Source organism: Myotis yumanensis, unplaced genomic scaffold (genome assembly GCF_028538775.1).
Source record: "Myotis yumanensis isolate MYYU_CA2020_CCGP unplaced genomic scaffold, mMyoYum1.0.hap1 SCAF_6, whole genome shotgun sequence".
In the NCBI taxonomy this organism is placed as follows: Eukaryota; Metazoa; Chordata; class Mammalia; order Chiroptera; family Vespertilionidae; genus Myotis; species Myotis yumanensis.
In genome coordinates this window covers 84,851,352-84,878,892 of record NW_027223757.1, presented here as the reverse complement: position 1 = coordinate 84,878,892, position 27,541 = coordinate 84,851,352, and the positions used below count along the sequence as shown (strand labels likewise).

The following is a 27,541-nucleotide window of genomic DNA, read 5'->3' as shown; positions in this document are numbered from 1 at the left end:
GGGCCCGGACCAGATGTTCGAAGCCAATGCAGACGCCACGTCAGGACTGACCGTCGGGGTCATGGTCCTCGCAGGCGGCATATAAAATCGCCGGGATGGAAGCAGTTCTGGCTCAGCTTGTGCCAGCTCCCCAGGCGCGGCCCCGAGCAGAGGGCCGTCTGCTGTCGTCCGGCTCCCGGCCGTCGGGTCTGAAAGGCCAGTGTGCCTCCAGGTTTGAGGTACTCTTCGTTCTCCAGTGTGAAAGGAGAGCGTGTTAGGACTTCTGTTTGGGTTTGTAATCTAAGCTGAAGGTAGTGCCAGGTAGGCATTAACAGACGTGGTTGGCATTAAGTAATCTATTAAAGCTTTTACTCATGAAATTAATGTTTCCATCTTGGCAATGTTTTGACAGGCTCAGAAGAAATGTTTGAATCAGACTTGCCCCATTTCTGCTTCCAAGACCCCCGATGGCCTGAGGCAAGCACAGATTCCTGGCCTCCTGAGCACCGCACTGCCAGGTCAGGAGCCTTCGTCGCAAGCTCGTCCCTGTCTCCCGACACCCAGGACACTTCTCGCATCCCTCCTCCTGCATGCAGTCTTTCTGACGCACTCGCACCTCTACTCTGATCATTCCTTTCTTCTCTATCTTTTTCACGTTGCACCTGTAGCATCATTTTATACACCACTAAGCAAGAAAAAAGCGCTTCTAATTAAATTATGTGAAATAATGTGCTGCTTAGAAACAACACACTCTAGTATTCTATGGCACAGGTGGCTTTGTAATTATCCTTGTGCTGCTTCCTATATGTAGATTTAGAATCCCACCGAGACTAAAAATATTGTGCCAGTGTCTCCCGCTTTTCCTAAAGCTTCAAACACCTGCATTGCTCAGTGAGCACTAGAAAGACAAAAGCATGAGCGCCTAGTCAGTCCCCTACTTGGCCTCCCTTTCTTTCGGTTGTGAGTGCTTTGCGTTTTGGTAATGCTGACAGATTACTAGCTTGGGCCTATTCCTCAGGCCATAGGTAATTTGAAACTGTAGCATTGACAGCTTTTATTTATTTACGTATGTATTTATTTCTACTTATTATTCTAACTGGGCTTTACTAATCCCCGCCTCTGCCTCCAGAGGTTTTGTCGATAAATGTACTTCCTGCTCCCCTTCCTCACAGCAAGCATCCGTGATAAGGAAGCCCTTTCGGAATGTTCCGTAACCTGTGCGCACTGTGTCCAGGGTTGTACGATGGGCCTGCTTTACTGTTTCTGTTGAACATTGTGTCTTTCTTGTGTGTTCATTCAAATAGGGCAGGATTCTGGAAGCAAAGTTATATCCGCCTCTTTAGGAACCGCACAACCTCAGCAGGAAAACGTAGGATCCTCTCCTGGCCAGCCAGCTGTGCAGGTAGGACACAGTTTATGAAGCTTCTTTCAACATTCAGTGTCATTGAAAGGAAATGTGTGATCACCTGCGTGCTTCCTGCTGCCGGCACTGTCTCCACAGTCAGCCCGGTGCCTGTGTGACTACAAACGTGCTCACTGAGGACCTTCCCCCAGGTCCAGGCCTTGCTATGTTGATGTTTATGGGATGAATGTGTCTGTTCTGCTTCTCACATGTTCACAGTGCTATCACGTTTTCATCAATAATATACCAGCAGCCAACACAGAGCAGGCACTCAAAATATGTAGTTTACTATTGAATGATGTCATTTACTATCATATCAAAGTGGATTATTCCTCTTAGTTATACTGAGATTTTTTTTTCTGCAGTTAACAACCAGGAGTATATGAAGCAGTCCCTATGGTCTTTTAACTCAATACTGATCTAAAAAGGAAGGGAAAAAAGTTGTTTTTAGCTTACGAAGGCCTCAGTTTCTTCTCCATCAAACTTAGCAATCCATGATCGTTTAGTGAAACTTGTTGTAGTCTGGGTCTGCCTGGCCCCCTCAGGGAAGGATCTGGTTCATTCTCAGGTTCCTTAACATTATGAAACGCCTACTAGATTACATTCCTAACTATGAAGGAGCTCAAAGTGTTTGCTCCCTTATTTACCACTGAGAAGATGAACTCAGTAATGTCTACTGAATTTTCAGATGTTCATGGAGTTGGTACCCACAAATATACTTCCTCAGAAATACAAGGATGCACTCGCAGAGGGAGGTGGGGATTTGGGCTTTAAGGTCCAGGCTGAGTCCTCCCAAGAAGCTATAGCACAGCTTTCATGATCTGACACAGTGCCACTCCGCCACATGCGTCTATGGGCTTTCAGAGCAAATTCTACATCCTTAGAATACGCTCTCGATAGCGAGTTGAAAGAACTCAAAACATGGTGACCTTTATGTGTAACTGCATCCTGCTTGTGTTTTCAAGAAAAGGGAATAAAAGGTGTGTTTTGTCCGTAGGTGGATGGTCATTCGGGAGGACAGAAGAGGCCTGCCGCAAAACAGCTAACTAAAGGGGCTTTGTGAGTGACCTTGGCTACCACTCATTTTGAACATTCCTCTAGGTTCCTCACCTTCAGTACATATGCCACAGAAGTCAGGTTATAATAATACATACGGTATTTGTAAACATATACTTTGAAAATCCATTCCTACAATTTGTTTCCATTAGGACCTATAAATATCTCAAATGTAGTTTGAGGCTACTGTCTGCTCTCTTGATCTTTTTTAAAATATATTTTTATTGATTTCAGAGAGGAAGGGAGAGAGAGAGAGAGAGAGAGAAAAACATCAATGATGAGAGATAATCATTGATCAGCTGCTTCCTGCACACCCCCTACTGGGGGTTGAGCCCGCAACCCGGGCATGTGCCCTTGACTGGAATCGAACCCGGGACCCTTCAGTTCACAGGCCAACCACTCTATCCACTGAGCCAACTGGCTAGGCATGCTCTTTCGTTCTTAAGGAGAAGAAGCCTTTGCCGTCTCAGTATACCACGTGCCCTGTGGCTGGCCAGGCGTCTCTGAGGGGATCATGGTTTGATAAACTCCTATGTTCAGAACAGAAACGTTCGCATAAGCGTAGTTGGCCATTGTTCAGGCGTTGCCGGCCTGTGTGAGCCCCACGCATGCGTGGTTGGTAGGAGCACTGAGCTTCCGAGGCCAGGCCAGAGTGTGCCTTCCCTGTGGGTGGTTACACCGAACTCTGAACCACCCTGGTGTACAGTGTGAACCTGTAGGAAAACCAGAAGTACTATCCTTTGAACAGTGACAGTCCTGTATGTCTTACTCTCTTTGCATGCAAAGGGTCCCGTTCCTTCTTTCTCAGGGAGGGTTCCATTTCTTCCTGTGACTCTGCATCGACGTGCAGTTTCTCTCTTGCAGCATCCTCCAGCAGCTGCAGAGGGACCAAGCCCACGCCGTGACGCCCGATAAAAGTCAGTTCCGGTCTCTCGGTGACGCGGTGCAGAGGCTGCTCTCCTACCACGTGTGCCAGGGCTCCATGCCCACCGAGGAGGACTTGAGGAAAGGTAACCCGCCATGACCCCTCAGCGCCCTCTGGGGATGCCCCCGATGGTAGCCAGGCTATGGTTTTTATCACAGTTTATGTACTCTGTTTCCCAGTCTGTGTTTAGGGTCGTGGCTTATTCTTCTCAGTATTCTGGGAGGGGATACCCACGTGCCAGAGGCTTTTATGGACACATCTTGGGGGCAGTAAGGGCACAGCATTGTTTGGGCTGCTGGCTGCAGAGGGAACGGCTCTGCCCAGGGCCTCAGGCGGAGTCCTCCTGTTTAGGCGAGTGCACACCCTTAGCTCCCACTACCAGTTCTCTGAGTTGCATGGATCCTTCAGCCCCAAACATTCTTACAGGTTCCAAAGTGAGTCCAGGGCATTGCTGTTTGTCAAGAAACTGGCAAAAAGAGGCTAAGGATAAGTTCCTTGTCCCAACCTGGAACTCAGCCCGGTCTCCCTCCTGACCCACTGCCTCCCCAGCGGTGCAGCTCACCTAGCTCTGCCTCCCTCCCACCACCATGCCCAGGCTGCCTCCAGAGTTCCCCCACTGCTTGCACCCTCTTCAGCTGCCAGGCTCGCTCCCACAGGAAAGGTGAACCGGCCGTAACCCCACAGGCCACTGTGACACCAGGGGTCTCTGAGCTGAGCGTCGTGGTCTCGGTCAGTCCATGTGAGCGTCCTGGGGAGGCCCAGGTCCAACATTGGGCAGGGGCGTGAAGACTCTAAGAGTGAAGCAGAAATGTGAGACCTTAGGGACCAACAGATAAGGACAGAGCCACGGCACCATGGCCTGCAAGGGACCATGAGCTAGTTTGTCTTTAGATAACACTGTCTGCCCGGTCCAGACAGTAGGACTTCATTGTCCCAGCTGTTAACTTTTTATATGATTGGCAGGGAGGGAGGCTTGATATTTGTTGCTGGTCTGTGTGATATTATTTTCTTTTATAGGTGATGTTAAAAATACTATGTTTTTGGATTCCTTTTTTTTTTTTTAATCCTCACCTGAGGGTATTTTTCCAGAGAGAGGGGAGGACAGAGAGAAATATCGATGTGAGAGAAGCACATCGATTGGTTGCCTCCTGCACATGCCCTGACCTGGGCTCAGGCTGGGGAGGAGCCTGCAACCGAGGTACGTGCCCTTGACCGGAATCGAACCCAGGACCCTCTGGTCTGCAGGCCAACTCTCTTTCTACTGAGCCAAACCGGTGAGGGCTGTTTTTGGATTCTTAGTTAAAATTAATAGAAGCTAGTATTGAACTCAGTTTCCACAATCACAGACCGGTGGACAGTGAGGGAAGGCAGTGCAGAAGCACGGCGCTCAATCACGGAACAGCTGACTGAGAAGAGGAAATGGCCACAGACAGGACCTGTTTGAACAGGGGAAGAATAATGCATTTCAGCCCTGAGAACTGAAAGACCTATGGGTGATTGGCACTCTCTTACTATTTTTCTCTCTCTTCTTACAGTCGACAATGAATTTGAAACAGTTGCCACTCAGCTCCTAAAAAGGACCCAAGCTATGCTTAACAAGTACAGATGCCTGCTCCTGGAGGATGCCATGGTAAACGCCGCTGCAAGCACATTTGGTTCTTAAGCCCTGCAGGTCACAGCTACTGGTTCAGAGAGAAAAACTTTGGGAATTACGTTTCCCCAGCACAGTTTAAAAGGCACAGATATTTAAGTTTGCAGAAAACCTTACACTTGACTGTTATACTACCAGCAGCAGGTGATATCTATTGCGCGGTACCTGGTTGCTCACCATCAGTGCTCCTGTGATTGTTCCAAATGAGGAACCTAGGCTCTGGTTAAGTAATTCACCCAGGATCATAGCTATTGAGTCTGTAGGGCAATTAGCAGAGCCCTGATGCAGCCCAGCCCCCTGACGCAGGGTCCACTCTCTGATGCTGTGTGCTCCCCTCCCCAGCCCAGAGCGTGGAGGCCTGGGGGCACCACCAGTGAAGGTTCACAGCAGACTAGGTGATGACAGGTGCTACAATTAGTTTTGTCTTGTTTTTATTTGATTGTTAGCCTGTCATAAAATTCACGCTTAATTTTCAAATGTACAACCTGATGGTTTTTAGCATATTCACAAGACTGTGCAACCATCACCACTGTCTAATTCCAGAACATTTTCAACACCTCAAATAGGAACTAGTATTGCTTTTAAAGCACCAGTTAGAGAAAGGAGTAAGGTATCTCAGGGAATGATGAAAAGACCAAACCTAGATTTTAGCAGTTCTAAAAACATATGGGCGTTAACCTATAAATTGGTCTCTTTCAGTGGTTTTCAGTTTGAGATCAACTTTGGAAATGTTCTGTGGAGGATTAATTGAACTACATTATACATGTACACAATATTGTGTAAATATGTAGATATGTTTGTGCTTATATATGTACCAGAGACCCAGTGCACAAAATTTGTACACTGGGGGAGGGAGAGGTTCCTTAGCCCGGCCTGCGCCCCCTCGAAGTCCAGGACCCCTCGCTCCTTACCACCCGCCTGCTCACTGCTCCTTAACGTTTGGCTCGCTGCTCCTTAGCACTGCTGCGGAAATGGGAGAGGCTCCCACAGCCACCGCTGCTGCACTCGCCAGCCGTGAGCCTGACTTCTGGCTGAGTGGCGCTCCCCCTTTGGGAACACACTGACCACAAGGTGGTCAGTGTGCATCATAGCGACCAGTCGTTCTGGTTGTTCCACCCTAATGGTCGCTTAGGCTTTTATTATTTGTGTGTGTGTGTATGTGTGTGTGTGTGTGTATGCGCATTTCTAATATATTTTTACTTAAAAGTATGCCTCCAAAATCTGAAATAGTTGTTCTTTTTGTTGTTGCTGTTGTTAATCCTCACCAGAGGTTATTTTTCCATTGATTTTTAGAGAGAGTGGGTGAGAGAGGGAAAGACAGAGAGAAACACATTGATTGGTTGCCTCCTGCACACACCCTGACCAGGGCCCAGGTCAGGGTGGAGCCTGCAACTGAGGTACATGCCCTTGACTGGAATTGAATCCAGGACCCTTTGGTCCACAGGCCACCGCTCTACCCACTGAGCCAAACCGGCTAGGGCTGAAATAATTGTTCTTATATTGATAACCATTTCTAAAACAAAATTGTGAGATGTCAAAAAGACTATCATTATTAAGGAAAGGACCACTTGTTTGGTCAAATTGTATCTGCCATGAATTTTCATGTTAAATAAGATCCAGAAATGTAACTTCAGATTTGATTCTGTATGGCACAAACTAATTTTAAGGAAAGCCCTAAAAAAATCACAAATTTGAGCATAGCAGAGTGCAAAGTTAAAAGGTCATTCTAAGGAAAATATTTCCAACATGTTAGCAGAAGGGGAATAAGAAAGGTACAAAACAGTATGTATTATTGCTACCATTTGTGTGCAAAATATATAAAAAAAGAGAGAACATAAATGTGTGTATGTGCATGATCTGTCTCTGGAAGTGTATTAAACTGCTAGGCACGGGGTGCCTCCAGGGAGAGACACTGGGGGTGGGAAGGGCACAGGGGGAGGCGGAGAAGAAGGGTTTACTTTTCACGTCCCCTTTAGTGCCAATGTGTAGATTACCTTTCCCCAAAAAATACTATTTTATTTATTTATACATTTTTTATTTTATTTTCAAACCTGTATGATTTTATTAATTGGTGTCTCCCCAATAAATTCAACGAGAGAGAGAGAGAGAAACAGAGAGAGAAACAGAGATAAAAAGATAAGATGATATGTCCATCATTGCCCCGGGAGTACTCACCTCATTTAGGTAAAAATGCAATTTTAAAAAAATCCATCCTAGCCTGGCCAGTGTGGCTCAGTGGTTGAGCATCGACCTATGAACCAGAAAGGCACGGTTCGATTCACAGTCAGCGCTCTTGCCCAGGTTGTGGCTCGATTCCCAGTGTGGGGCATGCAGGAGGCAGTCGATCAATGATTATATCTCATCATTGAAATGTCTATCTCTCCCTCTCCCTTCCTCTCTGAAATCAATTAAAAAATAAGAACAAAAAAACAAAAATTTTTTTAAAAAATGCATCCTATGTGGCAAGGAAAAAATTGACTTTATGGGACACCTGGAACTTAGACATTAAACTCTCATTTCTGACTGCTTCCGTTCCAAAGATGCAAGGAGATGCTTGCGCTTGTTAAAGGGCAGCTGGGATGACTGGACTCTCTCCTTTTCAGCGGATTAATCCCTCGGCTGAGATGGTGATGATCGACAGAATGTTCAACCAGGAGGAGAGGGCGTCTCTGTCCCGGGACAAGCGGCTGGCACTTGTGGACCCTGGTAAGTCACGTGGGGTGGAAAGCGGTCATGGCGTATCAGGGTTCTCTCCTTCGAGTTTTCCGTTGATTATTCAGGAAGTTTTTCTGTATTTTAGATGTAATTCATTCCTGGGAACATGTCCATGTAGCATCCACTTACTCTGCCGCCATTTTTAATCCTCGAGATACGGATTCTATATTTTATGAGGTTACCAGGCATGGGGAGTACCGTTCTCCAGGGAGCAGGCAAACTTGGTGCTTTGCACAACAGTCCTATTTTACCTTCAAATTGCTATCTGTTTCTTTTCATCCTCATCACATTGGTTTTTCCATTAGTAAGATGGCAAATTTTTTTGTTTGTTTTGTTAATCCTCACCTGAGGATATTTTTCCATTGATTTTTTTAGAGAGATTAGAATGGAGGGGGAGAGACAGAGAGAAACATTGATGTGAGAGAGAGACATCAATTGGTTGCCTCCTGAATACCCCAACCAGGGCAGGGAATCGAACCCATGACCCTTCAGTCTGCAGGCCCATGCTCTATCCACTGAGCTAAACCAGCTAGGGCAGTAAGATGGCAATTTCATCACAGCATTTGAAAATACTAGTACAATCATACAGTGCCGGTGCTGGACCAATGATGGCTTGTGCTAACCAGTTTTAACTAGAAGGTAAGCACCAATAGAAGGATAATATAAAAGGCTGCATGGAAAGAAAGGAAAAAAAAGATTACTGAAAACAAGATAATTCTTTTCCTGGACAGGACGCATGTTGACCTGGCAGAGTGCAGCTGGTTATTCCAGGTCCCCACGTGTGTCTTAGGGACTGACATGCCATCACCCAAAGACACACAGTCCCTCACTCCCACCCCTGCCCGAGCCTCCTCCTGGAGCTCGCTGCTCCCGGGAAGAAACCGGCTGGCACTGCATCTCCTTTGTTTCAGACTGTTTCAGAGCAGTCCTTGCAACAGACTAGCAGGAGAGCGAGGCGGAGCGGAGCGCTGCCGTCGGTTTCCCTCTGCCACCAAGCAGCTGCCTTTGCGAGGAGGTCTGGCTCCTGCGGGAGGCAGCAGCCCGGTGGCCCCGGGTGTTGGGCTTGGGCATCTCCTGGGACACAGGCCTCCTCCGTGGGGCGGGCGGGGCTGACCCCCGCCCGGGTCTGGGGTTTGGCTCTCGCTCCTCCGTTCATTCATGTTCTTCCTGCTCCGTTTCCAGAGGGCTTTCAGGCTGACTTCTGTTGCTCCTTCAAACCCGACGCCGCTGCCTGCGAGCCGCCGTGTGGCCGGACCACCAGCTCGCTCCCTCCGACCAAGGCCGCCAGCAGGGACCGAGCCAAAGCCGGCGGGGCGGAGCCCGCGAACCCCGACCCGCTCCACCCAGTGCCTAATCACATCGTGGTCTCCGCGGAAGGAAACATTTCTAAGAAGACGGAGTGCCTGGGCCGGGCGCTGCCGGGGGACCGCGCCGGGCAGTCGCGGGCGGCGGAGGGCAAGGCCGGCCGCAGGGACCCCGCCCCGGGCAGCGAGGGCGCCCCCGGCTCCGAGGGGCCCCGGAGAACCGCGGCCAGACCCGATCACGGTCCCGGTCCCGAGAGCAAGCTCTCGAGCATCCTCGGCGACTCTCGCTTGGAGATGACGTGTAGCAATTCCTTCCAGGACAAAACTCGCAGGAATTCGCCCCAGAGCGACGTTTCACACACAGACATCATGAGGGGGTCGGGCGAGCCGCAGGCGGACCTCCAGCTCACGCGGAGCCTGGAGACCACGTTCAAGAACATCCTGGAGCTCAAGAAGGCGGGGCGGCAGGCACCCAGCGACCCCGCCCGGGGCGCCGTGGAGCTGGACTTCCCCGGCTTCTCCCCCGCCGCCCTGCAGGACAGCTGCCTGGAGAAGTTCGCCCCGGACCACAGCGAAGGCGCCGTGGAGACGGACTCCATTTTAGAAGCCGCTGTAAATAGCATCCTAGAGTGTTAATCGCAGCTCCCCCCGCCCGCCCGCCAGTTCCAGTCTCTCCTGCAAAAGCGAACGGACGGCTCCTGGCTCCAGCCGGCTCGGCCCATCACCGTCCCTCCTGCTCTCACCCTGTTCTTCCTCAAGAGCAATACTCGCCGTGGGTCCGGGAGATCCGCCAGGGAACCAGTCCTTGTTAGAAAGCAGTCTGATAGGCCTACACATTGCAAGTGTTCTGAACGCGCTTTTAGTCAGTTTTTTGTTTACTTGTTTTATTTTCTTAAAAATACTGTGTAACTCAATGCGATCATAGGACCCTTGGCCCTGGGTAAAAAAAAAAAAAAATCCTGACAATCATAAGTCATTTGAAAAGAACAGACTTATTAAAGAAAATCAAACAGGACTGATAGAAGCTACTTTTTAAAGCATACCCCACTGTATCCAAATTTTGGCTTTTTGGTTTTGTTGCTGTTGCTGGAGGGAGACCACATGGCTCTCCCCTCGCTGCCTCAGCAGTAGCTGCTGGCCGCTGCGGGGGACCCCTCGGCCCTGGGGTGGCCCAGGGGCGGCAGCCGGTGGCGAGGGTGCGGGCGTGTGCAGGGCGCCCCTGCTCATGTTCCGTGCTTTCCCGAGGCTCCTGAGCTCAGCCTCGGGCCTTCCCAGCACGTCCGAGGGGGCTGGCCCAGGCCTGCTCCGTTCCTAGCGCCGCAGCGTGACTCGGAGCCTCCGCCAGGCTGAGCAAAGGGAACGGAACCCGTGAGGTGGCACAGTGCGCCGGGTGGGGCCGGGGTGCAGCCTGAGGAATAAATCTGTATATATGTAAAAGCATATATATGTTAACTGTGAGAAAAACAAGCGTTCTGCATTTTATGATTGGATAGAGTCAACATAGGATGTACCTTTTTGTTTGTTGCTGGGTTTTGTTTCCTTTAACCTCTCTTTGCACCCTCTCCCACAACAAACAGCCAAGCGTCAAAAGCACTTTCATTTGAAAACTATGTTGTAATTTTTCTGTTTAAACCTTAAGGGGACTTTGGCCTTGTTTATGCTGCTTGTTGTCTGAGAACAGTAGTCACCCCTGGCAGCAGTCATTACCAAAACACAGACAAACCAAAGGTAGCCAGCCAGCCCACCACGGAACGAGGAGATCTGGGACGCGGGAGTCCCACGCAAGAGCCAAAGGACGTGCCCTGTCATGGCTTGTGTTCGGCCTGTGTTCATAGTAGTGGACATGACATTGCTTTATTTATTTATATTTCTTTTCAGGGAGCTTTCCCCATTTCCTTTCTTTTGTGCCTGCCCAGGTCACCCCATTTCTGTGGTTACTGTCACTCTGGTGTCATGGTAACATCAGTTAGGTTCCGTCCTTGGGAAAGCTACATCCTGGTATTTGCTGTGCACTGTCACACGGGCGTGAATGTGCCTGCGTGCTCAGGTCCCCGGGTCGTCATGCTGACCGTGTGTACACACGCTCCCCTCCGTGTATGCACTCCCTCAGTTATTCTGTTTGTCTCTATGGCTTCAGAGGTGTGCCCGCTGGTGTCCACCCTGACCCGTTGCCAGGGCCTGCTTCTGGCTGTCCGCAGAATGCGGGTGACTCCCATTGTCATCATGTTGGACATGTCTTTTCCAGATTGGCCTGTGATGGGAAGGAAGGCTTCTGATTGCTAGAAAACGCAGCAACAGAAGACTGATAACTCCCTGCCCCTTTGTCCCACCAGACAGAGAAACCCTGCAGGACAGCCAGTCTTCATAAAAGCAGAGCACCTCCTCCCCACGCCCACCCCCGCCAATAGAAACCGGAAAGTGTGGGCCATCTGAGGGTTACCATGTTTTCCTTACTTGTGCCAATGTCCACGCTGCTTATCCCCCCTTTTTCCTTTCTTGTAACATATTAGGAAGACAAGTTGCTGTTGCCAGTTGGAACTTTCTGTTTGGGCAGCCCTGGGGTGGCACCCGGCCCTGAACCCCAAGGTTTCACAGGCTCTTCTTCCTTTACGGCTCATGCTCCCCTAATTCCTAGCAAGACTTAAAGATGGTTCCTCCTGATCAAATTCTCCTCATTGTGGAACTTTATACCGGGAAGCCTTTGCGAAGGCTGCTAATGAGTTACATTAATTACTGCGAATCAGTGGAATTCTTAAAGAGACAAGATAAGCTCTGTGTACATTTGTTGCACCTCTTCCCCATCCTGCCCTGCTACCCAAACCCTAGCTTTTCTATATACCACCTTCAAGGGTTTTTAAGCCCTAACACTTGTCTAGCAAATGGAGAGCCTCATTTACCAAAATGAAACTTGTAAATTTCTGTGTCCTTGTATGTAAGTTTACTTTTTATGGAGGAAAGATTCTAGATAATGACAAATGAAGATTACGAGATGTGTTTTACTCCTGTGATTAGGTTATGCGCACATAGGTCATAACCCGCATGCCGAGCCCTCTGGTGAAGGGTAAGAGAGCTCAGCCTCAGATGGCCAACCTTCAGTTGTTCAGGTTCATAGTCTAAGTTTTAGAACTACTTGTACTCAGTAACAAAAATCATTTCTTTCTCTCTTTTTTTTTCTGTTGTTGTGGAAAAGTGTGAATTTGTTATTAAGCATTTGATTTTCTGTGTCCTTAAGTACTGCCTAAAGATAAAGCAAATTTTAAACTGGCAATTACGAAAAAAAGAACTATTTTAGCTCTGAAGAATTTAGTAGACTTTGTTAGATTAGGGAGGCCTTACAGACTGACTTGACTTAAAGAGGACGCGTCACTCACTGTCAGTGTGGTGTGGGCTTTATTTGCTTAAATACCTTCATTTGTATAGTATGTCTCACTTGAAATTGCTTTGTATACATTTTGTAAAAATATTTATAAAATGTTTTGTAAAAAAGTATAACAAATTGCAGTTTATTTTGTTATGTTGGATAAATACTGTTAAAAGAAACCAGTCAGTAACTATATTGTTAATCCATGGTTAGGAAATGTTTAGTTGGAGATTACAAAATGAAACAACCATTGCAATACAGCCAAAGATTTGGGAAAATGTGCAACTGTGATTGTCTTGATTTGCAAGTAGGAATGGCTGCTTTTCCCAGAAGAAGGGTAAGTAAGTGTTCAGTGGGAGTTCTGTTGAAATAAACTTACCATTGCCGAAAAGTAGCCTAGGCAGTGAGAAGGTAGGGTTTTAATTGATCGGCCTTTCCAAACGGTTACAAATTAAACCAAGTTGGTCGTGGGGAAAGTTTAGTCATGTACTTCTCTGGCCTCCATCCCTGCTCCTGTCACATGGATCCTTCCTTAACTAGTGAAGGAAAAACAGGGTCATTTGAAAAGTTAGATAAGTGAGCCTCAATCTGTAGGAAGTTTCCTTCCATATATTCTTATATTTATTTTGTTTCTTCAAGGACAAGAAAGTAAGGGGATAAAGAACAAAAGCAGAGCCCTGGCCGGTGTGGCTCGGCTGGGCATCATCCCGTGCACCGAGAGGTTGCTGGTTTGATTCCTGGTCAGGGCACCTGCCCAGGTTGTGGGCTCAGTCCCCAGTAGGGGACATGCAGGAGGCAGCCAATCGATGTTACACTCTCATATTGATGTTTCTCTTTTCTCCCTTCCTCTCTAAAAGTCAACAAATTCTTTTTTTCTTTTTTTTATTTAATATATTTTTATTGAGGAAGGGAGAAAGAGAGATAGAAACATCAATGATAAGAGAGAATCATTGATCAGCTGCCACCTGCACGCTCCCCACTGGGGACCGAGCCCAAAACTCAGGCATGTGTCCTGACCGTAAAGAAAACTATTTCATATAAGACTTGTTCCAGCACTACCTGGGTAGCTCAGTTGGTTAGAGCATTGTCCCGATATACCAAGGTTGTGTTTTCAATCCCCAGTCAGGGCACATTAAAGAACCAACCAGTGAATGCATCATAGGTGGAACAACAAATCTCTCTCTCTAAAACCAATAAATAAAAATTTAGCCCTTGCCAGTGTGGCTCAGTTGGTTGGAGCATCATACCATATACCGAAAGATTTCGAGTTCAATTCCCAGTCAGAGGGCATACCCAAGTTGTGGGTTCTATCTCTGGTTGGTCAGGATGCAGGTGGGAGGCAACCAATGTTTCTCACATCTCTCTCTCTCTCTCTCTCTCTCTCATCAATTTTTTTAGAGTATAAATAAATAAATACATTTTTAAATTTATTTCAGAATTAACATGTTTCTCTTTGGAGTCACACCTTTGACCAAAATGGTAAGAAATACCCATGTAACCTTATCTGTAAAGTTAGTCCCATGAGGCCCTTCTGCGTTCCCGTCCTCATGAGTGTGACTCTACCCAAATTGTTAGGGAAACTACCAGAGGGTGAAATATATTTCTAGGGATGACAGTATAGGACTCCTTAAATTTCTCTTTGGGGCCTAGAATTTATACTCACACCCTTATTTATGGCTTCATTGCTTCCCCTGCCCTTAAAGCAGTAGCAGCCGTGAACACAACATTCAGCAACAACCAACATGTAAATAGGAAGTTGTCATATAACTAACAAATTAGGATACTTAGTGCTTGAATCGTCACACCAGTGGATGGATTCCCTAATTATTATTTTTGCAGTGTTGCCCTGATGCCGAGCTTCTCTCCTTACTAAGGACAAATGTGTGTCCATCCTGATGCTCTTGTACCCCTTGGACCCTTTGCAATGGGGATGCCCCCCGGGTGACGAGTTAGAAGGAGGGACCATCTGACTGCTTAGTTAGGATCAGTGTCTGTGCCCAGGGGCAGGCCCAGAGGAAAGAACCAGGCATCTTCTCTGAGGAGGGGGAAGCCCTCAGCCCTGGCTGTGGAGGTGGGAGGCCTTGTTTCAGGAGGGACCCTAGTCCTCCCTGATGTGGAGGAAGTAGCCAGTGGATTCTTGGAGACAGAGGGAAGGGAAAAGACACAAACCCCCACCATCTGGGGAATCGCTGAAATAGCATCGCTCAGGCAGGGCTAGCTCTGCTGTCTTCGGGACTAACTCCCGAGACAGGTAGGGCTCCTGGGGACCCGGCTGAAGGTGGAGAGCAGTAACCGCCGAACCTTGGAGCAGTTTACAGGCACGGGGCTAGACACGGGGGACGTGTGTAACTGAGGATGATTTCTGTTCTCTATGAGTCCAAATCTAGAGAGAAAACAAGCAAATAACTAGGCACGTTTGGGAACCGGCCGGGTGGAGTTCCAGAGAAAAGAAACGAGCTGAAACTCTCCAGGACTGCCACTTGGTAGAGAGCGACAAACTGCATTTCCCTGCCCTGGTTCTTAGTGCAGTTTCCTGAGTGATGTTTGAGAACAAATATGTAGACTTTCTGCAGGGATGCAGGTAAAGGACGTTTGTAACTACAGTGTTAACATGTGGAGAAATCTGTCCCAGTATGCACACAAATGCTGGAGGCGCGTTTGTCGTATAAAGTAGGTTCCGTTATGTGAACAGCCTGCGTCTGCATTGCTGCAGGGGAAAGGCCTTTATGAGAAACCTCTCTGTATCCCTTGCGCACAGGTGCTGTGGCCCGGCCTTTGACAGCAGCTGCAAAGGCAGGACGATCCTCCTGGGAAATCTAATTTCTGTGAAGGTCAAGGAGAGCCGTGCGAGGGGTGGGCAGCAGCATCTGCAAGCAGGTGCCAGTGCTTCACCTCACAGGGACTCAGCTGCCTCCACCATAAACTAGGAAGACTCGTCCGGAAATGAAGCTGCCTCCATTCCTTGGTGTAAAATGATGTTATTGAAGACGTGTGGAAGGTAGAAAAAGCTAATGTTCCATTATCCCTGGGATAATTGAGAAGAGGTTTGGGTTTCTGGTTTGGTTTGGTTTTACCTTCTGCACACTGTCTCCTTCCTACCCCAGCTTTCTGTGTCTGTCCTTAACCCTCGAAAAGCTGCTGCCCCTCACCTGTTCGCTCCTTTTTCCTTCCCACTTTTGCTCCCTTACGTTTGTTTTTCAAGATCAAAAGCTGCTGTCCATGTTGTCTTCCCCGACTCCAGGCTCATCTGGCTGCTCTCACACTACAGTGAGTTCTCACTTAAGGTCGTTAATAGGTTCTCGGAACTGCGGTGACACGGCGACAAGGAAACCAATTTTACTGAAAGCCAATTGATATAAACAAGTTACGTTCCTGTGGCATCTCATCAACGTTGTCATGTAGCGACGTTATTCCAGGACCTGCTGTAATCTCTTTCCCACATGCTTCCTGGTAACCCACGTCCCTCTGAGGAAGCAACAAGGAAAGCCTGAAACGAAGGACATGGGCTGCTAGGAGGGTCGTAATCCAGGAAGGAGGTGTGGGGCAGATAGGAAACTGCAGGTGGACCCTCTTTCCGGTGTGGGGGGTGTGGTGGTTTTGCCTTTCGGAGAAGGCACTGCTTCATTATCTAAGTGAAAAGAGGAGGATTACAAATAACCCCAAAGTGCAGAGAACACTGACATAACTTATTGTGGGATTTGTTAGCAAAGGGACCCTGGGGCTAATTCAGGGAACCACAAAATGTTGGTCCTGAAAGCAGTCTTAAAAAACATACAGTTGAGGAGTTTCTAAAACAGACAAATCACAGGAGGCTAATGACCTAGAGAGCTTTCATTAAACCAATAAATATGTGATAAACAAAGGGCATACCACACAATGTAAGCCTTGCTCCCATTCCAGGCCCCGCTCCCATTTCCCAAAAATAATACCCACCTACACTTTTTTGTGTATCCTTCCAAAATTGTTGCATACAAATACATCTGTAGCCAAAAAACAAAAACAACTAGGACCATGCTCTTACATCCTATTCTGTATCTTGCTTTTTCAAATACAATCCAATACAGACATTTTCCAAATGTCTTAGAATTTTATAGTCAGGATTCTGTGATGGCAAGCAACAGAAACCGATCTGGTTAACTAGCATAAGGAGTTTTATCGGAAGGGTAAGGATTGAAGGGAAGTTTGAAAAAAACACCAGGCTTGAGCAGCACAGGAACAAGGAAATTCCAGGAGGTTTCACTCAGTAGGTGGAAATCCTTAAAAGGCTTGCCGCAAACCTACATTTCTTCCGTCACCACTGCTCAAGATTCAAAACCAAGGAAGGTAAGTTTACGGTCCCAGGCCCCTCCCACTGGGCAGATGAGAGGCCTGGAACAAGTCTCCCAGAACGCTTTCAAGTTATGCGTGGTGGGCAAGCTTGTGGTACTCCACGCCCACAGATGTACACGATGAGGGACCGTTCACTGGAGAAAGGGGATACCTTTGGGAAAGAGGATTGGATGTCAGCAGGCCAAAAAGTGAAAACACCTACCCCTCAAGTTTGGGGGATTGAGGACCTACATCACTACATATAATTGCAGAGTCTTCCATACATTTTTAAATTTTTTTATATTAGAGAGAGGAAGGTAGAGAGAGAAACACTGATTTGTTGTTCCATTTATTTATGATTCATTGGTTGATTCTTGTATGTGCCTTGACTGGGTTTTGAACCGGCAACATGGCTGTATCAGGATGACCTTCTCACCAAACGAGCTACCTGGCCAGGGCCTTCCATAATCTACGCAATCACTCCCTAACAATGGACAACTGAAGTGGTCAAGAAAAAAGAGAGCAGAAGCCTCTGAGACAAGCTACAGAGAATAAGATTCTTGAGGCTGTGAATGGCCATGCCAGGCTCTCACTCAGAAACCTCCCTTAGAAAAAAACCCACGATCATCTCACCCGGTGTGAGAGCCCGTGCTCAGAGCTCAGTAAACATGTTCAGTTAGTGAGGGATTTTTGGTTGGAGCCTCCATCCCCTTTTCTCTGATCAGCCTGGTGGGAGGGTGGCTTTGGCACTGAGACTAAGGACGCTCTCAGCACCACCCGCGGGCACTGGATCGCCTTCCCTGAATCCTGGCCTCCAAAGTCTTTTCAGCCAGTGTTGCTGATACCCCTGAAAGTCCTCCTCTCTCGCATATGTCCGCTCCACAGAACCTGCCTTTTATCTCTCGGGGAAGTTACAAAATATTGACTCATTTGGTTCTTTGTTCGGTGTCTAATGGATGTGCCCCACTTTGGTGATGCTTCTGTGTTTGGCTCCTCACAAAGGAAGACACATGGGGAGGCCACGGGTGAGGAGGAGCCTCCCACCACGTCTGTGGCCCTGACGTCCTTCGGTATCTACTCACCAGGGAGCGAGCTCTGTGCGGGGCACCTGCTTTCTGGCTGGACTGGTTACACAGCTGATACCAATACGATGCCTGGCACGCGGCCAGCCAGCCCCTGCAGGCGTCCACTGTTGTGACAGGTGCTGTACATCAGAGACTAGGCGACAAGCTCCCTGCCTTCTGAGCACCCGGTCTAAGTAGGGAAGCAACAGGCCAAATGGTGCAGGATGAAGTCTGTGGGGGTCCCTGGGAGTGCTGACGGCCAAGTAACCACATCGCTCTATCCTTACTGTGCTGGATACTTGGCAAAGCCCGCAGACTTTTTTTTGTGCCACAACTGGCGTGGGGATGCTACTGGCTTATTGTGGGTGCAAGTTTGGGCTGCTGCTCAACACCCTTACAGCGCACAAGACAGCCCCCTCCCCCATAACAAATAATTATCCGGGGCCCCAAATGCCACCAGTGCCAAGATGAAGCAGCCCGTGCTGAAATGGAAAAAAAGAAAGAGGAACCTGTGCTAGACGTCTAGGATCAGGCATGGTCCCGTCCCTGCCAGGGTCACGGGGAAGAAATGTGTGCAGGAATTCGGAGAAAGGGCGGAGACTGCTTAGAGCCTTGCTGGTTAAACTGTATTCCTAGACCCGAAGCATCCCTTCGAAGCGTGTTAAAACACCGCCTTCGACCTGACGCCCCGCCCCTCCCGAGTAAGTATCTGCATTTTCGCAGGACCCTCGGGTGGCTTCTGTGCACACCAGTGCCTGAGACGCGAGGTCTGAAGAGGCAGGACTGAGTTCCGGCCCATGGTTTTACTAGGACCAGAGAGAAGGCAGCGCACCCCAGGGGCAAGAGGGGATGTTCTGGGACGACGAGGAGGCAGGCACTCCCGGCTCTCGGTCCGGCAGCGGGAACACCAGCGCTGCTGCGGGCGGTCGGTGTCCGTGCCCGGCGCTCCCCCCGGAGCAGCTCACACACCCTCCTGAGGCTGTTGGCGGTGGAAGGGGGGTTATTATCCTCGTTCTGTGGGTGAAGGAGACTACGACGTAGATCAAGGGCCCGCTGCTGGAGCCGGGCCGACGGAATCAAGGCTGCACTTTCCCGCCCGACGTCGTCCACAAGACCTCCGCCCCCCGGAGAGCCGAAGCCGCCGCCGCGCGCTCTCCGTGGGGAGCGAAAAGACGGCCCGGAAGCGGCAGGTCTTCCCTTCCGCGCAGCCCAGCGGAAGCCGGCGGAGCGGCGCCCGCCCCCCACCGGAAGTCGTCGTGCACGGTGGGAAGCGTTTCTTTGTTTATAGCCCAGCCCCCGGCATATGAGACTATAGCTTGAGTGAAAAGGGTTTTGAATGTTACAGGGCTCCAAAGCCCTTGGGAGCAGTGTAAAGAAAGCTTTGTGCAACCTCTGGCAGGAACCGGGGCTGGCGTGACCTCCGCGGTGGCTGCTGCTAACTGGACGCCTGCGATCCGGGAGGCAAGGCTAAGAGACGTCTCTATGGTCAAGTACACATAGAGCGGCGCCTCGCTTCCCCACGCGGTGGGACTGCGCATGCGCTGGGGCTGCAGCTTTGGCAAGATGGCGGAGGAAGAGTGAGTATTTGGGACTCTGAGTCTCTGGCGTGGGTCCCAGGGCATCCGGTGCCATCCACGGGTTGGCGGGAAATAGGGATACTTGTGGCCTGAAGGAAGGGAATGGAAAAGGCTCCAGATTACAGAGGATGGGGGTGTAGAGCGGGGACCGTAGGGCTCGGGCGAGCCGGCGGGCAGCGGGGGCCGTCAAGTTCCGGTGACATGGAGGGGCGAGGATTGACTTCCAGGCCGCGGGGCTGGAGTTGGGTTCACCGAGCCTGATTTAGGATTCCCGCTGCGAATGGGTCTGCGCCCGCCCCAGCCCCAGGGTTTTACAAGGATGTCCTCGCTGCTAGTGTCTGTGAAAGGCCGTGTCAGTAAAAGCTACTTGGACATGAGGAGGAACAGTGGCTAAAGGGTTCGTGATTTTTTGTATGTTTTCATTGATTTTAGAGAAAGAGAGAAACATCCATCGGTTGTTCGGGTAGGCACCTCATTCCGGGCGTGTGCCCTGACGAATAGGTTTGGTGCTCGGGCCAGGGCGGAAGTTCATGACTCGCTAAGCAGCGGTTCTCAACCTGTGGGTCACGACCCCTTGGGGGGGCGGGTCGAACGACCCTTTCACAGGGGTCGCCTAAGACCATCGGAAAACACATATATAATTACATATTGTTTTTGTGATTAATCACTGTGCTTTAATCGTGTTCAATTTGTAACAATGAAAATACCTCCTGCATATCAGATATTTACATGACGATTCATAACAGTAGCAACATTACAGTTATGAAGTAGCAACGAAAATAGCGTTATGGTTGGGTCACCACCACATGAGGAACTGTATTAAAGGGTCGCGGCGTTAGGAAGGTTGAGAACCACTGCTCTAAGGCATCCAGGGGGGGGAGGGGGCGGTCCACTTGGAGGACCCGAGTCAGAGCCACAGGTTTCCGGGGAGTCTCGGTTCTTAGGACTTTGAAGACGGTAATGTTTGCGGAAGCCTAGGAAATGGTTTGGAAGTCCATTGAAGATGCGTTTCCCAGACATTGTCGCTGACCTCAATTTTCTGTATCAGGCAAAGAAAAAAGATCCCTTTGGTTCCAGAAAACCTCCTGAAAAAGAGGAAGGCGTACCAGGCCCTCAAAGCTACCCAGGCAAAGCGGGCACTTTTGGAAAAGAAGGAGGTAATTGTGGGGACCCAGGAGGATGGAGTTAGAATGTACACATGTTGATTTTCATCCGGCTCTGGTTGAATTGGATTTGGTGCCCCACCCCCATCAGTTCGATGGTTCGTGCCTTCATTTAGAAAATCTTTATCGAACGCTAACTGTGGGCAAAATACTGGAGTAGTTTGTTCGGGAACACGTGGGAGGGAAGCTTGTACCATCTGGGTTCATACCAAGTGATTTGAGAGACCAGACGTGTCACTGGGGAAAACAATCTTAGCATCTTTTTTTAAATGTGCTATTTGCTCAGTGTTTTGGGGTAAATATATATATTTTGGAGGCAGGGAACAAAGCGCGTGCGTGTTTTGTACTTTAGGGTGCTTAACTGTTAGGTTCCCAAAAACGCCTGTAGGTAAACATTGGTTAACAGCACGTGAGTGAACTTACCAAGGACTTTTCTCAGCGGTTCCCAGGTTTGCTCATCTCCATCTTCTCTTGGTGTCTCATTTTTTCTTTACATGAGAATGAAGGAGTCGGTTTGCTCCCTTTGCAGACGTAAGGGGAGATAAGCTCTATTGATAGTGATTATTGCCTTACTGTCCTGGAAGTAAAGGTGACTAGAGACACCAAGTGGTGATGCTGGTCTGCCTCTCCGCAGCAGAGGAAAGGAAAAGATATCAGGTTTAAGCGACTGGAATGGTTCCTGCACGATGCCTGGCGGCAGCGACGGGACAAGGTGCGCCTCAGACGGCTGGAAGTGAAGCCGCACGGTTTGGAGGTGCCAGATGAACATTCCTTGGCCTTCGTTGTGCGCATCCAAAGGTAGGCCACTCGCTCAGCTGCGCGAGGCTGGGGGCAAACTAGTGATTCGGCTCTAGACGCCTTTCCAGGGAGATGAGGTAAAAATGGGCCTGAAGCCACTAGGTGAGTTGTGCCGGGAATTCAGGGTTGAGCACAGCATAGGTTTTGTCTTTGAGGTTAAGGAACTGATCTTAGGCAAATAGACATGAAAATACGCTGTGTGCTGTGAGGGTTAAGTTCTGGATTGGTGCGGGGGACAGTTGTATACAGGTTGAAGACACTCTTCTAAAGCAGGAGCTTGAAGCTGAGGCCTGCAGACATGTAAGGAGTTCACCAGTGTCAGGGAAAGGCTTTCCACGGGAGCTGCAGAAAGTCCTGAAGTGAGGGAATCAGGGCATCTCTCTAGGAACAACCAAGGTCAAGTGGATGGAGCATAATCAGCGCTAGGGAGAGACATGAAAATTGTTGGGGTTTTTTGTTTTTTGCGTTTTTTAATTGATTTCAGAGAGGGAGAGAGAGAGAGAGAGAGAAACATTAATGATGAGAGAGAATCATTGGCTGGCTCCCTGCACTGCTCCACACTGAGGATCAAGCCTGCAACCTGGGCATGTGACCTGGTTCATAGGTCGATGTTCAACCACTGAGCCACACTGGCCAGGCATTTTCCTTACTCGTTCCTACTTGCACATACAACTCTGCCTCTTTCTGTTTCCCCTGCCCAATCACCCAAACAGAAACCTGTGTATTTTAAATATTTATGAGCCTTGCTTACCAGACCTCCTACACTGTCAATAGTCTATTTCCTGGGCTATCACTTTAGTCTTCTAACTTTTCCTGCTTCTGGTGTCACATTCTCAGATCTGTTCTCTGTACCCAAAAAGAAATCTGATCTTGTCTTCTTTACTTAATATTTTCCATCACTTTTACTGTCCATAGAAGCAAGTCCAGCTTCCTTAGCTTGATATACATAGGCCTACACCCCCACACACACACCACAAATTCTGGGACCACCTCGGTTCCCATAGCACCTCAGGCATGGCTGCACATTGTGTGGAAATGATCCACTCTGCGGCTGCCTCCTCTACTGAACTCTGTAAGGCACAGTCTGTGTCTTGCTCTCGGTGTGGCCAGGAGTGGCGTACATCTCACAGGTGCTGGTTGGGCTGACGTAAATGAAATAGAGCCTGACTTTCTCTGCTCATTTCAGGATCAGGGGTGTGAGCGCGCTGGTACAGAAAACCATTGCAAGGCTTCGCCTGAAGAAGATTTTCAGTGGTGTCTTTGTCAGAGTGACCCCCCAGACCATAAAAACGCTGCGTATAGTGGAACCGTATGTGACCTGGGGGTGAGTAAGGCTTTTGTTTGTGTGGCTTCACATTAGGTTGTATTTGAGCGTGTTGAGAACATTAGAATGCACAGGGTACTATTCCCCAAGGCTCCCGTTGCTGTGTTGAAAGAACATTTTGTTGTGACCACGGTCACCAGAAATCAGTGGCCAGCCGCAAGAACCTTGGGATATGGGGCAGGTAGAGCAGGGGATACCGTGCTGCTGGTAATGTGCCGTGGACAGTACCATGCAGGGCTTGTTCCTCTAGGCCAGCGGTTCTCAACCTGTGGGTCGCGACCCCTTTGGCGGTCAAACGACCCTTTCACGGGGGTCGCCTAAGACCATCCTGCATATCAGATATTTACATTACGATTCATAACAGTAGCAACATTACAGTTATGATGTAGCAACAAAAATAATTTTATGGTTGGGTCACAACATGAGGAACTGTATTTAAAGGGCCAGAAGGTTGAGAACCACTGCTCTAGGCCACAGCTGAGTGCAGTGGGTAGAACAGAAACTAATTATTGGAGTCTTAAAGCAGAACTAGGAGCAGTGCTTGTGTAAGAGTAATGTTCCTTCAAACATTAAACCCAGCAAAGGCTTGAATTTAGTTGCAAACTCTTGCACCATCTTGAGTAGAGGGACACCTAAGGCCAAAGTCCTAGACCAGTGATGGCGAACCTTTTGAGCTCGTCGTGTCATCATTTTGAAAAACCCTAACTTAACTCTGGTGCCGTGTCACATACAGAAATTTTTTGATATTCGCAACCATAGTAAAACAAAGACTTATATTTTTGATATTTATTGTATATATTTAAATGCCATTTAACAAAGAAAAATCAACCCAAAAAATGAGTTCGCGTGTCACCTCTGACACGCATGTCATAGGTTCACCATCACTGTCCTAGACTATAAGCCAGGACTTACTTTATTTGTGTCTGGGAAATAAACTTTTGCCTGGTAACATTTTTGTCCATAAATTATAATTTCAAATTGGATAGTCAGGCCGCTCTGGTTTTTTACCCTCTTCACTGGGTGTGCCCTCGCATCCCAGCTGCAGTGTGATTGCAGGACGCTTCGTGGTGAGGGGAAGGGGTAGTGGGGAGCACCTCTCCTCAGGCAGGCTGCAGGACTGAGTGGCAGTGTATGGCAGTGTGCCAGGGGGCAGCTAAGGCTGTTCTTTATTCTGCCTCCCTTAGATTTCCCAATCTGAAGTCTGTCCGGGAGCTCATCTTGAAACGTGGACAAGCCAAGGTCAAGAATAAAGTCATCCCTTTGACAGACAACACAGTGATTGAGGAGCATCTGGGTGAGTACTGCATCTTAGGGATAAGTTTTGGCAAAAAGCAAGGCTCTTTGGTGGTCCTGTGTGGGGTACAGGTTATATTCTTCTTGAGATCCCAGGAACCCTCCAGAGTGCCCAGTTCTGGGGTATGAGAGCCTCTGAGCACACGCTGGGGAAATGTCGAATAAAGGAAGCTGCCCTTGTGTTTCTTAGGGAAGTTTGGTGTCATTTGCTTGGAAGACCTCATTCATGAAATTGCCTTCCCGGGAAAGAATTTCCAGGCGATCTCAGGGTTCCTGTGCCCTTTCCATCTCTCGGTGGCCCGTCACGCTCCCAAGAATAGAGTGGGCTTCCTCAAGGAGGTGGGCTCCCCCGGTTATCGAGGTGAACGCATCAACCAGCTCATCCGGCAGCTGAACTAAGCCCAGGTGAGGCGGGGCTGCAAACTGCCCTTTGCTGACTTTCTGGGCTAAGCTTTGTCACTTAAAAGTTCTTTTTGCATTTGCCAGTATATGAGAGGAACTTTGGCATTGGGGGCGAGAGGAGGCTGGTATTTACAAGTCTAGTGGATGGAGACGTGCTTGGAAGGGTGAATGCCTGGTTAGGACATGGGACTGTGTATTCCAAGAGTTACAGGCTAGGAAATGTTGAGCAGTGAAAGAAATCTCTGTATTAGTGTGGTTATTTAGCGGAAAGTGGGGAGAGAGTAATACTAAAAACTAAATAGAAAGGATTTGAAGATCTAAACAATCCATTTTGTTGAAGGAATTTTAACTCTGAAAGTGCTCTTTATTGTGGTTACTACAGTACTCTTACGAGCCAGGTCACAGTTCATTTGTATTAACAAAATTGTGTTTTCCTTTCCTCCCAGAATATCTGAAAGCACACTGCATTGGAAGCATGTGTTTCTGTTTTTTGGAATTATCCAGTATCTTCAAAGAAGATTATTTTCTGCTATATCTTCAGAAACTGCAGGGGAAGGGTCAGGGAAAAGATGGTGGTGATGTCCCACTTCCAAAGGAAAAGTCCAGTGTGTTTCCCACGTTGGCCACTGCTGCCACCTCTGAAATCAGCCAAGGACTCATGCCATGGAGGAGAGGGTCCTGCCTCACAGATAGGAGATGTCCCTCGTCACATCTTCTGGGCCCAAGCGTGAACTCAAGACGGCAGTGGGCCCAGCCCAGAGGCATACCTGAACTTGGGGTTTCCAATGCCTCGTTTTGGAAAGAACTTGAAATACATTTAGAAGAGCACGAAAATGGGGCTCAATTGTCTCTGTTGTGTGTTCCAGCTTTTCGGTGACAGCTTTGAAAGCTCTCAGGCTTGACTGGCTCTAAATTTACCTGGTGGCTTCCTTTTCCTAGCTCAGGATTTTAACCTATTCTTGGATTTGTGAGAAGGGAAGGACCATTTCCCCAGAAAAACATGCATCCACTCCAATTTTTGCTCAAGGGCTTAGGGTGTTCATAGACTCTTCTCAGGGACCCATGCACCTTACACAAGAAAGTCCTGCAGTATCAGGAGTGGTTACCCAGGCCTGGCCTTGCTAATCTGGTTCCCTGTCCTGTGGAAAACCAAAGCTTACAAGATCGCCTTTTCCCTTCAAGCTAATGGGTGTTTCCTGTTAGGAACACAGTAGTAGAGACTGAGCCCCTATACCGACTTTAACTTGAGGTATTGTCCCCCATTTATTTCTGCTGGGCTTTACGATCAATTTTCTGGTTTCCCTGATGATCCGTCCTCTGCTTTAAGAACCCAAAATTAGGAAAAAATGAACCATTTTCTTGGTTTGGCATGGGTGAAATTGGCACTATTTGGTCTTTTAGGCCCTGGGCAAGCTTAGTTACACCCTTTCCTTGTGGGGCACGGCTGCAGTGTTTTGGACAGGTTCAAGCCTTGGACTGAGGCAGTGGTCGGCAAACTCATTAGTCAACAGAGCCAAATATCAACAGTACAACGATTGAAATTTCTTTTGAGAGCCAAATTTTTTAAACTTTATAGGTAGGTACATTGTTATTAACTTAATTAGCGTACTCCTAAGGCTTAGGAAGAGCCACACTCGAGGGGCCAAAAAGCCGCATGTGGCTCGTGAGCCACAGTTTGCCAACCACGGGACTGAGGAGAGGGCACAGTCCTCTCATTGCCACGTGCAAGTCCCAGCTTGGAGGGCAGAGCCTTCTCAGCACAATTATAGCTAACATATAGTTGTAAGCTTGAACCTATGGTCTGAACACGTGGCCCCACGTGCCTGAGTGATAAAGTTCAGGTGCATGTAGTTGAGTAGGGTTGAAACCCACGAGAATGCTGTAAACATCTTGATCATGCCCTTTGCCTCTGGCATCTGCTATAAAATAAAGACACAGCTTGTGGGCACTGGCGCTGTCCATCAGAGGAGCAGCGTCCCACCGAGACCCAGCTTTCATTCTCTTGTCTTTTCTAAGCCTTTCATCGCCCCCACTCAGGGCCAGTGAACCAGGCTGAGCTGGCATGAATATGCCATGGCCATGCTGGCTCTCCACATTTCCTTGCATATTCTAGGCTGCAGGCCCCTCCAGGAGTATTGCTCTCTGTCCTGGTAATGCTGTAATAGACCAGCATGAGGACACTAGTGCTCCTGGGACGTTAGCCTTGACAAGGGTCTGGTCCTGCCTATGTTGTCATAAGTGTGTCTTCTGCCACTCAGTTGCCTCAACCTGCCATCTCAGCAGTTGGTGAAGGTGTGCCAGGCCCAGGTTAAGACTTGAAAATATGCTTAGCCAGTGTGCCTGATCCCTTAAGATCAGCCTTGCTGCAGTTTGGCTCATGGGCCCTCAAACATAGCTGTGAGATTGAGTTAGTGTAACGGTGCCTCAGAGTGTGCCAGGTTATGAGGTAATTAATTAGGTGGTTGCCTCAGGAGTTAACCTGCCAGGAGTAGATGTTACTCTAACACTGGAGAGCATTGTGAAATCAGATTACAGGGATGCGTCTAACGTCATGGGAAAGTGCATTGTGGAAGCCCAGAGTTTGTATCCCAGATCTCTTAAACTAAATATGGGAATAAGATTTTCACTCTTGCCTGTAAAATGGGGCTGATTGTGTAGTCTAGCCTGTCTGCCTCACATGGTTGTTAAAAGGATTAAGGAAAATAAGTTTTTAACTTAGAGTTCTGTATCTATACTAGTACATATAAAGGCTTAAGCAACCAGGACTGCTGGTTGACCAGTCGCTATGATGTGCAGTGACCGCCAGGGGGCAGGCGCTCAATGCAGGAGCTGCCCCCTGGTGGTCAGTACCTCTACCTCCCCCCATAGGCCTCCATCTCTGGCTGAGGGACCTCACCAGGCGTGCACCCCCCATGTCTGTATCGTGTACCGGGGTATGCCATTCCCCAAACAAGTGGGACTGTCCTTATTTCTGGGGAAAGCAGGAAGAGAAGGTGCAGGGAGCCAGATCCAGCGGTTAGAGCCAAGGGTTCTGGGGTTTGATTGGCTGTTCTTCAATGCCTTGGGATTTCATTTGCTTAATGTATTTTTTAAGTCATTTTGAGGCCTGATTTGACTATCAAACCTTTTATTAACTGTCTGGAGAGTGGCTGTCCAAAATCAATGCCACTTGAATCCTAAATTCACTTCCACAACCATCAGAATAAGCTGAAGCAGTAT

The 27,541-nt window shown here is 48.6% G+C and overlaps 2 protein-coding genes across 4 annotated transcripts in view; both read left to right on the top strand.

Moving 5' to 3' along the window:
• Nucleotides 1-12,528, top strand: part of BICRAL (BICRA like chromatin remodeling complex associated protein) — a 102,470-nt gene extending 89,942 nt beyond the window's left edge. For both annotated transcript variants that reach the window (XM_070418575.1, XM_070418576.1), the window contains exons 7-13: nucleotides 392-497; nucleotides 1,284-1,381; nucleotides 2,379-2,440; nucleotides 3,302-3,447; nucleotides 4,898-4,992; nucleotides 7,617-7,719; nucleotides 8,911-12,528. In XM_070418575.1, coding sequence (XP_070274676.1) covers nucleotides 392-497; nucleotides 1,284-1,381; nucleotides 2,379-2,440; nucleotides 3,302-3,447; nucleotides 4,898-4,992; nucleotides 7,617-7,719; nucleotides 8,911-9,668 — 1,368 coding nt within the window. In that variant the 3' untranslated portion in view covers nucleotides 9,669-12,528. The remainder of the gene's footprint in view (nucleotides 1-391; nucleotides 498-1,283; nucleotides 1,382-2,378; nucleotides 2,441-3,301; nucleotides 3,448-4,897; nucleotides 4,993-7,616; nucleotides 7,720-8,910) is intronic.
• A 6,518-nt stretch (nucleotides 12,529-19,046) lies between these two features.
• On the top strand, nucleotides 19,047-26,312 carry RPL7L1 (ribosomal protein L7 like 1). 2 transcript variants are annotated; one of them, XM_070418574.1, is made up of 7 exons: nucleotides 19,059-19,342; nucleotides 20,391-20,499; nucleotides 21,140-21,303; nucleotides 22,490-22,627; nucleotides 23,812-23,921; nucleotides 24,111-24,325; nucleotides 24,769-24,855. In XM_070418574.1, exons 1-6 carry the CDS (start codon nucleotides 19,302-19,304, stop codon nucleotides 24,317-24,319), a joined length of 771 nt encoding a protein of 256 aa, XP_070274675.1. In that variant the 5' UTR covers nucleotides 19,059-19,301; the 3' UTR covers nucleotides 24,320-24,325; nucleotides 24,769-24,855. The 2 variants fall into 2 exon arrangements, with proteins under 2 accessions (XP_070274673.1, XP_070274675.1); XM_070418572.1 differs by lacking the exon at nucleotides 24,111-24,325 and having other exon boundaries at nucleotides 19,047-19,342; nucleotides 24,769-26,312.
• The last annotated feature ends 1,229 nt before the right edge of the window (nucleotides 26,313-27,541 follow it).